Source organism: Fistularia commersonii, chromosome 4 (genome assembly GCF_037954325.1).
Source record: "Fistularia commersonii isolate RoL2024-O1a breed Wild chromosome 4, RoL_Fcom_v1.0, whole genome shotgun sequence".
NCBI classification, from domain to species: Eukaryota; Metazoa; Chordata; class Actinopteri; order Syngnathiformes; family Fistulariidae; genus Fistularia; species Fistularia commersonii.
In genome coordinates, this window is record NC_141287.1 from 9,312,037 (window position 1) to 9,325,029 (window position 12,993).

At 37.9% G+C, this 12,993-nt stretch overlaps 1 protein-coding gene across 4 annotated transcripts in view; it reads right to left on the bottom strand.

Moving 5' to 3' along the window:
- Positions 1 to 907: 907 nt before the first annotated feature.
- Positions 908 to 12,993, bottom strand: part of sytl5 (synaptotagmin-like 5) — a 33,337-nt gene continuing 21,251 nt past the window's right edge. For 2 of the 4 annotated variants that reach the window (XM_086145179.1, XM_086145178.1), the window contains exons 7-18: positions 12,843 to 12,951; positions 12,362 to 12,491; positions 11,160 to 11,251; positions 10,536 to 10,631; positions 8,203 to 8,268; positions 6,704 to 6,882; positions 6,162 to 6,264; positions 5,898 to 6,059; positions 5,708 to 5,816; positions 5,212 to 5,350; positions 4,917 to 5,125; positions 908 to 3,929 (exon numbers count right to left, since the gene is read on the bottom strand). In XM_086145179.1, the coding sequence (XP_086001305.1) occupies positions 3,787 to 3,929; positions 4,917 to 5,125; positions 5,212 to 5,350; positions 5,708 to 5,816; positions 5,898 to 6,059; positions 6,162 to 6,264; positions 6,704 to 6,882; positions 8,203 to 8,268; positions 10,536 to 10,631; positions 11,160 to 11,251; positions 12,362 to 12,491; positions 12,843 to 12,951 (1,537 nt within the window). In that variant the 3' untranslated portion in view covers positions 908 to 3,786. The remainder of the gene's footprint in view (positions 3,930 to 4,916; positions 5,126 to 5,211; positions 5,351 to 5,707; positions 5,817 to 5,897; positions 6,060 to 6,161; positions 6,265 to 6,703; positions 6,883 to 8,202; positions 8,269 to 10,535; positions 10,632 to 11,159; positions 11,252 to 12,361; positions 12,492 to 12,842; positions 12,952 to 12,993) is intronic. The other 2 variants (XM_086145180.1, XM_086145181.1) reach the window with 2 other exon arrangements.

Genomic DNA, 12,993 nt, shown 5'->3' on the forward strand with positions numbered 1-12,993 from the left:
CTGTGGATTACTCAAAGATAAGCCCGACACATAAAAGACTGTGAAATTTTCTGAACCACTTGGTTTCACACTTTGTCAGTCTCTCTTAATGCGATCCAAAGTAATATTTCAAATGATAACAAGTTGAGAAGGCTGCACAGCTGCTGCAATTGCGGCAGATGTTTACAGGTATAAAAAAAAGCCTGCGGTAGCCAATATACATACCTTTTCTGTTTTGAATTAACATTCAAAGTAACAGGTCACCTGACTTCTTGGTATAAAACATAATTCTGCAAGACCAAAAAACCAAACCAGTACTCCTGCCCTCACAAAGAAATTACAGGATTAAGCAGCATCTTGCCTGAGTGCCATCCCGCCAGTTCATGATTTTATTTTGCCTCTGGCCTCGTCATTGTCAATGTAAACAAAAACAACCAAATATTGTACCCTTTCTCAGTAGATAATCTAATAAGCTTAGCAACTGATATAAAATAGCACTTGAATAGATTTCTTGTGCAAATAAAAAAAAAAAAGGCCTACATAGTCATTAATTATTATAGCAGATTTCTTGCTCAGTTCAACTCAGACTGAAAATGCCCTTGTGACCGTAATGGCTGACAGCAGTTAAAAGAAATTCTATAGGTGCTGTCAAAGCAGATAGAGGATAATGAGGAGCCATTGTGTAAAAATCGATTGTTGAAATACATGAAAAACAAAGAATGTTTGGCTAAAATGTTACCGCAACTAAAATGCAAGAATCAATATATTTTTTTGCATTTTAAATATTGGTCTACTGTTCTTTTTTTTCTGTATATAGAGAATCATAAGGAAAAATGCAGGAGTTGCTGCATACATTTTAAAATAAATTCTGTAACATAAAATGTCTCAAACATAGAAATGAGCTCACACAAAACTAAAAAGAGCCAAGTTATGGAAAGAGTTCTTTATTTCAAAATATTTTTGTTATAGATTTGAGATAGACACTAAATTTGAATATAGTGCGCTTGATGCTTGAAACAGACACAACAGAGACAGTACATGCTGTACATAAAACGTTTCTATCTAAACTATGTTGTACAGTAAACACCATGTATTATTACTATAATGTTTGCTTTGAGAGTTTGGAGCATGGGATTCTACAAGGACAAGCATTAGCATTCCACATGAAAAAATGTGTTTAAAAGGGTTTAACAGGAGATTTGTTTTGTGAAACTCACAGGGCTTCGGATCACAGAGCTAAAGGTAACAAGGACAAGGTCACTGTCACTCATTAAACCTCCTGCTGGGATGGAGGCAGCCTCTGTGGCTCACTCTATAACACACAGGCACAAAATCACAAGCCTCCTCTGAGTGCTAATAATGTCTTTATCAGTGCTTATCTCACTTCAGTTTTTGTTCATCTACCTTTGTTTCTTCTAATACCATGTAAGTTTAATTGTCACACTGATACAGTGTTATGTAGATTTACATTGAAACTAGTCTAAATTATGACATTTAGGCAAGCAAGAGTGTGGACTACATTACAGTATCACCTTTTGTGATGCTGCAACTTGAACGATTTAATTCTAATTTCTTTGATTGTTCCTTTTTTTTTAACAATAACAGTAAGCCATGCTAGCGATTGTGAGGTTGCTCATAGGCACAATGGTGCTTCAATCTAATCGCTAACATCAGCATGATAATGGGCCTCCAATGATAATGTTAACACTAATGATGTAACATTTTCGGATTGGATTCTTTTCTACAGTTCTTTAGTGTAGACAATGGGAATTCTGCTAAGACCTCTTATTTCTATCATTACTTGCTTCCTGCCCAAAACCAGATTCATTTTTTTTTCAGCACTTTGTTGCTTTTATCATTTTAAGTTTCTTTTAAATCTGCATTTTGTGTGTATATATATCTGTACGCTGTCCTTGAGTATCGAGTAAGGTGGCTTAAAAAATGAATAATAATAATTATTATTATTAATATTATTCATTTTTGCTGCACAAGAAGTGCTATTTTTTCCCAAGCAACTGGGAAAAAGGTGAGTTATAATTTTCTTACTTAAAAAACATAAACAAATGAAGAAACACCTAAGATTTTCTTCAAGGACGGCAGTGTGCTCTCACTTCCTGGTGGTGGTGATAAACAAGTAGTCCATCCAATCAGCTGCTAAGTACTTACATTTCTGAAAATGCCCGCCCTCTTGAAACTGGTAATGTAATAAATCAATTTCCCTTTATATGAATAATGAGGAAAAAAGACAAAGTTGCATCTCTTTAGCTCAATTGTGTGATATTCTGGCCAATTAGTTTTGATGTTTCATTTAGGATGTAATTCATTCGAAATGAGCTGCGTTGTTTGCGCTGGTTCATTCAGACGGAAAACCAGACAATGGAAAACTGATGGTTGGCCTGCCAATTTGGTAACTTCGTCATTCACCCAGTCTGTGAGAGACAAGAGCTTTGGGGTTTGCTGCTGGCCAAGCTTACACCACAAAAGAAAAAAAGGATGAGTAGTGATAGGCAGACAGAAACCGAGCCAAGGGGTCTGGCTCCCTTCAAAGAGCGGCACTCCCGGCTCGAGCAAACATTGACATACTAAGTGCATATGACACATACCCTGTCACCATCTAATCTCACTAGTAAGTATGAGGAACATGTGGTTGTTATTAAAGGCAGCTGCAGGTAATGATCAGGGGAATATCATTAGTTCAACTTCTAAACTTAAACCAAAAATTGCAGACTTGGAAATTTTGTTTTTGATCATGGAACCTTTGTGAAAAGTGACTCAAATTACATTTCAGTAACAATTCAGCCTGAGAATTTCATGACTATCTTTAATGCTTTTCAAATATATTCATTCAATATAATTTTGACATTACCCTCCTAAGACGCCCTCCTGAGAAAATAAAAATCAGTCAAATAAAAGGATGATGAACTTGACAAATTTGAGAAGCTCGTCAATTTTTGTTAAGATCTGTCTGTTTGGATTGAAGTGACAGGCCAAAGATGAACCATTTTCACACAATCAGTAGGAGGCAGTTCTCACCAGCGTCCGTGCTGATAAGGCAAAATAAATTAACATCCATTTGAAATATATTTTCCATGTCCACATGACTTTAAGTCCAGAAGTCACATTCTTAGTGCTCCCTTTTTTTGTTCTCCATGAGCTCCTATAAAAACTAATATCTAGCTTGTGACTGTCTAGGAGCTACATGCCTGTCCAACCTGGTGCAGCGCTGCAAATCTATGAGAGCCGAAAGGAGGAGTAAAATAAAAGGATGTAAACAATAAACTGAACCTGCTTTGAAGTCTTACAATGCCAAGACAGGCCGCAGAGGTGGTAATAGAAAGATATAAAGGGGTTTCCTTACGGGAATAATCTACGGGCCAAAATGCAGTTGCTCATTAAGGGAATTCCTCCGTCTCAATATCATTGATCATTGTCAGTGGTAACTACATGTGGAAATGACTCTGGTACATAAATCACAGAGATAAAGGCCTACAGACCAGGAGTCACATGTGTGCTTATTCTGGACATTAAATCAGACACAACACATATCTTTCATATGCAGCGATAAAAAGCAGACTACATGTTTTGGAAAGGGGCACATGAGGGGAGTGTGTAAGGCATGACTGGCTGTTCTGGGCAGGGTAACAATTTTGAATAGAGCACGTCAGGGGAAAGAGGAGGGATTGTCTCCATTCCCAGCATTTCAGTCCTGTGTCTGTTGACCGTTTCACTCCTACAGCTCTCGCCTTGCACCGTTCTCTTCTCGTTCTGCTTTTCTCTTTTGTTCTCTTCTTTTGTGCTCGGCCTGGCTCATATATTACGCTTACACATGCTGGATCGCAGCATGAGCGTACCCTCTTGAGGGATTTCTGGGTTTTCAATCATGGATTTCCACAGTCGCTGTTCCTCTCCATATGAGTCCATCCAGTCTACCTCATTCCCGTAACTTGTGCCTTGAGGGGTGATAAAAATTTGTTATTTGTTTTATTTTCTTAGAACAACTGTAGAGCCAAAAGAAGATAAATCAACCCGTATAATTCAGCTTCAAAAATCAGATCTATCATGAAATTTTCAAATATAAATTGACGACTAAAAGAACATCGGCTTTTTGTATCATTCATGCAACTATCACAAAATTAATACAAGCAAAATTAAAAGACAACCCCAAATTAATCAGATTAATATTAATTTAACAACCCACCCACACTTCTTTCTTGCAGGATACTGAGCAAAATTTGGGAAGTTGGGAACATTTTGAATGATGATACCAGTATTCTTGCAACACAAATCTCATGTTTGTACAGTGAACAACTTCATTCAAAAGTTGTGGCTGTCCTTGGAATTGTGGGCCTACAACTTCTATTTATTGAGTTCAGCGTATGACTACAATCAGTTTTTGTAAGGATCTAACAGATGTGAGCCAAACATTGTATTTCCAAGTTTCTCATGTAATGATTTACTGTTATTCTTGGAAAATTAGAGCAAAATTAGGTAGCACTGATACCGTATCGTAGTGTGTTGGTGACACAATATAATAGTATCCTATATTTTCATTGTCTTGAACTGCACATACCAAGCATGTAATGCTGATGGAAGAGATGCCTCTCATTCAGCGTGGGTAGAAATATGCATATTTTCCTGAATGTCATGCTATCCTTTTGATCATTTTTGGTTTCAGTTCATGGGAAAATTGTTCAAATACACAAATTGTATTCAATGAACCGGAATGTTGTATTAACGTTTCCATATAACAATACTCTTCTAATACAGTGGCACATATTTCCTATTAGTTTTCAATCAAGAGGATATTTTCAAGCCAGTGTTCTATATGTTGGCCTAGACGACAACACAAGTTAATATACCAAATTATTTTGGGATGACCCTGACCCTACAGAAGTAAACACCTTGTCGAAGTGTAACCAAACAATCTGACCGCAGACCTGTGCCAGCTCCGAGCCTGACTCCGCCCAGGAAGACATTGCTGGCCAGAGCTTCCTTATCCCACACCGTGAGCTCCAGGCAGACATTGTTGAGGTCTCCCGATTGCAGGCCGCAGTAGGTAAAGGTGTGGTTCCACTGTGGGTTGACTGTGCGTTTTTCTACTGCCGTCTTGTGCTTAGTTGACTTGTTGCTGTCAGGGAGCAGGTATCTGCGGAGAACGATACAACTTTCCAGTGCAGTCATTTGGCCAAGTAGGCTGGTATAACATTACATATGTAGCGAAGAGCATCTCACCCTTTTACAAAAGGATCAGAAGTGCCTCCAGACTTCACAGCAGTTAAATTTTTGGCTCCTTTCACTAGCAGTTCAACCATGCCCCCTTTAGGTAATGTGAAAGTACTCTTCTTCTTGCCTTTCAGGAAACCTTTCTTCACTACGAGAGTAAACAATCATCATGTTGAACGGTCAGTTGATCAGACAATCAATTTATTTTTATTGTTATGAGAAAAAATGTTGGCAGATGTGGCAGATGATAGTTAACCATTCATTTAAGTCAAACAATACCGATTCCCGATCCTCACACATCTACTTTTTTGAGAGGGATGTTTTATTATTAATCTTGGGATACTTGTAATAGGAAAACAATACACAAAGTTGCAATCAGGAAAAAGAAAGTTTTAAATAGCATAAATCTTTATCTGAGTCTAATTATTTTTAAAAAATATATAAATTTTACATTCTGGAAGTGACAAACACTAAAAAAAAATATCCATCACATTCATGAATATACCTTGTACTTGGTCCAAAGGAAGCATGAGATTCTTCTCTGCAGGAATATACTTCAGCATGACAGTCAGTTCTCCTTTGTATTGCATTGTGGAGTCTATGCTGCTCTCCAGCTACACAAACACATACATGATTCTTTGAAACACTTGTGAGTTCTGGAGAAGACAGCATCGATACCAGATATCGGCTCATACCTTTGGCTGCAGAGCGAACCACTCGTCAATCTGAGAATCAAACTCCCAGGAGTCAAAGGTCAATTCCACTTCGCCAAGAAAGCAGTTGTGTCCAAATCGGTCATGGTGCCACACAGTCACTTGCAAAGTTCTTGTTTCCAGCTGCGAGTGGCTAATCACATACTACCCAACACAGAAACACAAGATGGAGATTTTAAAGGAGTTTAAACAAAAAATAAATAAATACACAAAACAAATGAGATTGTGGTCTTTGCCGCCACTTACCCTCAGACTCTCATTAAAAACAGGATTAATGGTGTTGGACTTGATGCTCGTCTTCCTCTTACTTTGCCGTGACATATCTGGTAGCAGGTAAGTCTTTACATATCTGCCGTATAAGAGAAACAGATCACAATTTGTTCTTGTGTTCCCAAGTTCATTAAGTTAATTGTTAATTAACTTATAATTTTATTGATCATAGCAGAAAACATCTAAAACTCAAAGCCAAGTGAGGTTTAGATTCAATAAAGACTACTCTGCGTTAAGTCATGATGGGGTAGAATTTTTGCCTCTTTTTTTTGCCTCTTTGCAACGACGGTATTTGCATTGTGAGGGTAACAAACGAAGTATGGCCAAGTGGAAAGTACAAGTCTGTTTCTGTAATGACTTGAATAATGAAATTATAATAAAATTATTAGAAAGCCTTTTTATTATTGGGTATTTATGGAAACAATTAATGGTTAAACAACAATGAAAATCCATAACTTAATGTACTGGAACCGTTGGAGGCTTGTGTGTATCTGCATGTGTGTGTGTGTGTGTCTTACGCATCTGTGCGTTGACGCTTCTCATCTCCAGTAGCCAGATTGTGACATTCTTTGACAAGGACATTGAGAGCACCAGTTTTGTAGCTGTAGCTGATGTTCAGCAGGATCTCACCACTCACCCTGGCGTTGCCATAGTCACCAGTGTCACTGTACATGCTCATCATGCTGTTTATGCTACTCTGTTAGGCAGGGACAAGAGATCAGACAGAGATAACACAGGGAGAAAGGGTCAAATTAGAAAAGGTGAACCAACAAAAACTAACAAATGGCATTTGGTGCAAGACAGGGATGGAGATAGTTTGAAGATTCATGTTCATCATTTGAAGATATGGATGCTTCAGTGTGGGTGAGGGGAGTCTTTGGGGTTGACATAATTATCCTTAATGCAGTTTCAGGATATAGATTAAATGAGAATCCTACTATTCTGCAGGAATAGAAGTGGGAGCGGTTGTTTGCTTTGTAAGAAGCTAACATTATCTTAAGTCCCAGTGCTTAAAACATATAAAAGTGTATCATGCTTTAAACTTGAAGCAAGACTGGAAATACTTATCCCCAACATCAGTCAATGTGGCAATTATCTTTTTTGTCCTTTGTTTTTTTTAATCTTTTTTTCAATCTGGGACAGTTGTGATCTATATTTTTCAAAAGGCTTACTGTATTTTATATTCAATAGAAAAAGAGAAACATATCAAATTCACATATTAAGAGCTCCGAACCCCATTTTTATATATTTAATATATTATCAAAATATGTAAATCCATTTAATGATGAGTGGTCTAAAGAACATTTACAAACAAAAGCATCAAAGCCCTAACAAGTAGCTTAGCTCTGCTTAGCATAGCTCTGTGGAAGTAATAAAGGAAAAAGTAAAAACTCTTTCTAGTGAAACAGTTCTAGTAAAACAATTCATTCTTTCTCCTGCACATCCAAAAATGACTGTATTATCTATGTGGCCACAAACTTGACTGCTAAAGTAACAAGAAAAGTGTTTCTGCCACATATCAAACTAACTGCAAAGGTCTAGGTTGCTTACCTGCAAAATAATCAGGAAAAACAAAGACTTGACACAATTGAAGAAACACCAAGCAATTTTATCTTGAGAATATCTTGGGGTGCAGGAAAATAAGGCTGGATATCACTTGTCTAATCCACTGATGTTAATATTGCTGTCCAGAGAGTGCTGAAGTTGCAAAGCAAGAACCAAACCCCACTGTGAGTCCTCTTCTGGTAAGGCAAACTAATTCATTTGCAGCAGGGAACTGGGGTGATAAATGACTTGTGTAATAGAGGTTCAACCTCAGGGTAAACATACTCCAGGGAGTAGGTGCATTGTTTCACAAGCTTGTGACAATATTCATTAATTTAATGAGAATGAAGCCACACATTATGCATATAATTTCATATAATCTGTAATAGTTATGATTTGCTGCTGAACATAATTGTTATGTGACATAATGTAGAGTTAAAATGCATGCAGAAATGTGCAAGGGGAGACTTACAGTCTCAGCATCTGAGTCAGGAATATTGAGGTAGCCCCATCTCCTCTCAGAGCCAGGAGTGGAGGACTAGAAGTGGATGCATTTAAGAAATTTGCGGAAAAGTGGGAGGAGGATGGAGAAGAAACAAGGAAAGGAGAGATAATTGTTCTTTGATATGTTAGTGAAAGAGACAGACCCCAAGCACAGACCCACGGCCCCTGAAGAGGAGCTGTAGAAACCCCCACCAGCACAGCCAGAAGATGTGGTACATGGTTACCATGGTGATTATTAGATGAAACCACAGAAATTACAACTCATCTGGAATTAGCCATGAAATCAGTATGGGTGCACTGGACAAACAGGCAACCAGGAAGAAGAATAGTTACTTCTAGGTAAACATTTTGTTTATCAAATTACTGCAGATACACTAATTTGCCAATTTGTTGGGTATGCCAAGATACAAAGAATGCAATGTAAACGGTTAAGAGAAAAGAATATTAAAAAAAACTGGTAACATGTCTTATTTTGCAGCTATTTGCTAGAAATTCATAAAATCAGGCACATTTCAAATTAACCCATTGATAATGTAAAAGACAGGTGATTCTGGAAAGGAATCTGTGCTTCTCTCTTTCTGTCTTTCTCATTGGGAAAGTAAAGTATGACCTTCTACTTGACAGGGAAAGGAACTCCATCTTCAGAGGAATGTTCCTGTCTGCACTGAATTTCACCCAATAATTGCTGACCTATTTCAGTCTGGACCAAACATTTCCATATAAAAAAAAATTCTATCAATATAACATTCCCTCTGGATTGAGTGAACATAGAAGGGTGTGCAACAAAAGATAGAATCTGAGACTCTTTCATTATATTGTTGCGTTTTAGTCAGGGAAAAGACCCGGTTGACGGTAAAATGTCCGTTTTATATGCAATACCTGTTATTGGCCACAGCCACGCCACACAAGCCTGCAATACAACTAACTGTTCCCACTCAATTCCAGGTAAAAAAAAAAAAAAAAACAGAATTCCTTGCACCCCAAACCACACCCACAAAATTCCCAGCAACCCCAAAATCAAACAGAAAACAAGCATCAACATAAACCCCAACATTTGTGACTCGCTACAATATCTATTCAAATCCTTCACCAAGCAAGTTGAACAGTTATTGTAGATTATTAAATATCATTAAACAATTTGCATAATGTCCCTTATCACCTCCCTGCTCTCTGGCTCGTGCTGCTGACAGCAACTCATGCTCGCCAGCTAGTCATTTATTATATGGCTTGAAAAATGGCAGACAGACAGGATGTCTGTATAAATGCAGAGCTCACAAATCATTCAAATGCACATGCTAACACACACGCACACGCACATACACACACACACACACACACACACAAGCCCCTGGGCTGATTTTTAATACACCTGCACTCAAAGGCCCATTCGTTCATCTGTTCTCGCTTCTTTTTTTTTTTTAACAGGAACAAGAAAGGATAAGGAACAATAAGCTCACTATTAATTATTTAACAAGCAAATTTACCATAAAGTTTAAAGAATATATAAAATCTTCTTCCATTGTATTATCAGTTTGAATAATTCTCTGTTACAAAATACAATGTATTCCTCGCCCGAACTTTTATTTCTTCCTTGTCCTTATTTGATTTAAAAAAAAAATTGTGACACTTAAAGCAATCCAAAACAGCCTTTTATAGTAAAAACTCATATTATTTTGTGATACTGGCGTTTCAGTTCTACCACATTTTATGTTCACCGACTTTCTTGTCAAAATCTTCTTTTTGTCGCAAGTGGACTTGATTTTCCTCAGTTGAAGACGTGTCATCTCTCATTCGAGAAGCTTCTTCATGAACCGAAGAAGCCTCTTGGACATGTTGAAAAAGACTTTGGCAAGAAATTACCATTACCTGGATGACTGAGAACCTCCAAAGACATATTCATCAGCTTTCTTTATCTATTGTTCATCTATAGTATACCAATTACATAATATGTTTGGGGGGCTAAAGGCACACACGGTATAGAAATGTATAAAATCCTGGCAAAATAGGGGCGTTGTGTAACTACTGCAATCATCTTTGTTTATTTGACTTTTTTTTTTGCAGATCTATGTATAACCAAGAAAATATCGAATGTCTTGGTGGTAAGTTCATTTCATTGTAAGTACTTACAAATTAAGATAAAAATATATGGAAGTAAGTTGACACAAGCGGCCCACTTTATTGACACAGTCAGCCCTGCCAACACCACACCTGACTCAGGTAATGCTGTAAACTGACCGTGTGAGACAATCGTGTCTACATTCTATGGTTTTGTCATTGTGTAATCCTAAACTCGGGTGTTACCGTTGACACTGCACTGCTGAGGCGGCGGCCGGATGTCTTATTGTGAGCTGTCATCAGAGCATCAATATCTTCCTCCACATCCTCATCAGAAAACTCCTGTGAATGGCAAGATTTAGATTTAATCAAAAGCAAGATGGCCTCTGGGAAGCTGTCCAAAGTATCTTTGTATGAGTTTTCCACAGAGTTGATCTGTGTGGGTGGACAGAACAATAAACTCAATGAGATACATTAGGGCAGTGTGTGGTGATCTACTCAATTTTGGCAAGTCAAAATGGAAAAAATCCTTGGGTTTTCGATTAACTTGTGATTCTGTGAAACATAACTGCAACTGACACTCAAAGTAACTCCTCATCACCATGAGAACCTCCAACTGTTTCAGCCTATAGCCATTTTAGATGCTTGTCATGCTCTTTCAAATGACGTCTGAGATTAAATTAACATTCATTCCCGTGAATGATGCATCGTTGTGAATTCATCAGCACATAGATTCAGAGCTAATTAATTCTTCGGAAGAAGACAGAGAGATTTACCATGAACTGAGAAACAAAAAGGCCTGTGTTTTAGACCCAAAGCCCTTACAGTAGTCAGATTTGAGGGGACGGTGCACAAGGTTAATACACTTACGGTTTCATTCAGGCCGGGGACAGAACGGCTTCTGAGGCTAAATGTGTCGTCAGAACCAGGAGCTGACAGGTCCATGTCTGAGCAACTGTGATCTGACACAGGAAGATGATGAAGATGAAAACAGATTGAGGTTGTTTTTTTTTTAAAAGATACTTCTTGCAGAGGAACCAACAGGCAAGCATAGAGTAAACAGGAGAAAAAAAACAGTAAATAAAAGGTGGAAAATTAATGATCATCAGGTTTCTGCTTGAACAATTCTTGTTTGCAGAACAAGGTGGCAGAAATGACTTCCGTACTGCACCACAAGCTGTTGTCACACAGTAGTGTCATATACCATGCTGGAAGAAACACTGACAGAAAGCCAGAATCGTTTCTTTGCTACGGTGGCACATGAAGTCCCTGGTTAGAAAAAAGGCAGTGGCTGTTATAAAACAGAAAAGCCCGGTCAGGTCAAACAAATAACTTTGCAGCAAGAGTAAAGTGTTAGATCCAATTTAACACTCTGTGAACTTTAAGGCGCTGAGGAGTCAAATAAAACATGTTCATTTATTTAAGACTGACATTTCACAAATATTTCGGTGCTTTTCTCCTGCTTCACATGTCACCGAAACTTTTAAAGCAAGATGAAAAACTTCCCTTCAACCTAAGCCATTGTCCCTCCCTGATTTTAGTCAAGTGTATTTTGGTTTTATATCTTTGTGTTTTGAAGCCGCAAGTTAAGCCCATTTGGCTGATTAGTACTTTTTTATGAGATGGTGAAATTGGAGAGTATATGCCATCAAACTTATACTACAAAACAACATTACACATCATATTTATATGAAAATACCAGTTAGATGTGAAATAATAAACCAAAAATATTTATCCATTTGAAAATTGCTGGAAGGAGATCAAGATGTGGTATTATTTTTATCATTGATGATACAAGGTTTTTCTAGGAAAAGACCAAGTATGAACAGATATCACAAGATATAACACAACAATTTTTAACATATTACTCCCCTTTCACATAAAAAAAAATCATAGCACGGCCAGTTCTAATGGAATCCAGGAGTTATACAAAAAGCTTTATGTTTTAAAAAGCATTGGGAAGAATCGTTTGTAAAAAAAAAACAAAAAACATTTTAATACATTTTTCATTCAGTATTTGTCTCATTGCATCAAATAAAATTTTATATCTAAAAAAAATTACAAGGGCATACCTGAAGACACTGAAGCCCTGGACACAGAAATACTTGGAGCAACAGTGTTTGTCTCAAAATGGCCATCAGCTTTCTTCTCAGGAGCACTGTCAGTGGAGTGTAAACTGGCCACACTCTCTGCTCCATCAGGCTACAACCAAAGACACAACTGTTACAATAACTAATGCACCTTGTGAATAAGATAGTGTAGCATTTTAGTCTGGGAAAACACCCGGTTGACGGTAAAACATCCGTTTAATAAGCAATAGCTGTTGTTGGCCACAGCCAGGCCACACAAGCCTGCAATACAACTAACTGTTCCCACTCAAGTCCAGGTAAAAATCCCAGAATTCCTTGCACCCCAAACCACACCCACAAAATTCCCAGCAACCCCAAAATCACACAGGTACAGAAGTGAGATGAGAATAATGCAGCCTCAGGGTGTGTACGTCCTTGTACGTTTACACTTTTTTTGTATGCGTGTGCGTGTGTATTTGCTGACCCTGACCCTCCGGTTGTCACTGGGAGTGAATGGTTGCTCTGCAGTTTGTGCGCGCAAGTTGTTGGGAATTGTTGCCATCCCTGAGGACTCCAAAGCCAATGGACTTCCCCTGAAACACACAGAAACCAGTTGACCATCCGTCCCCAGAGAT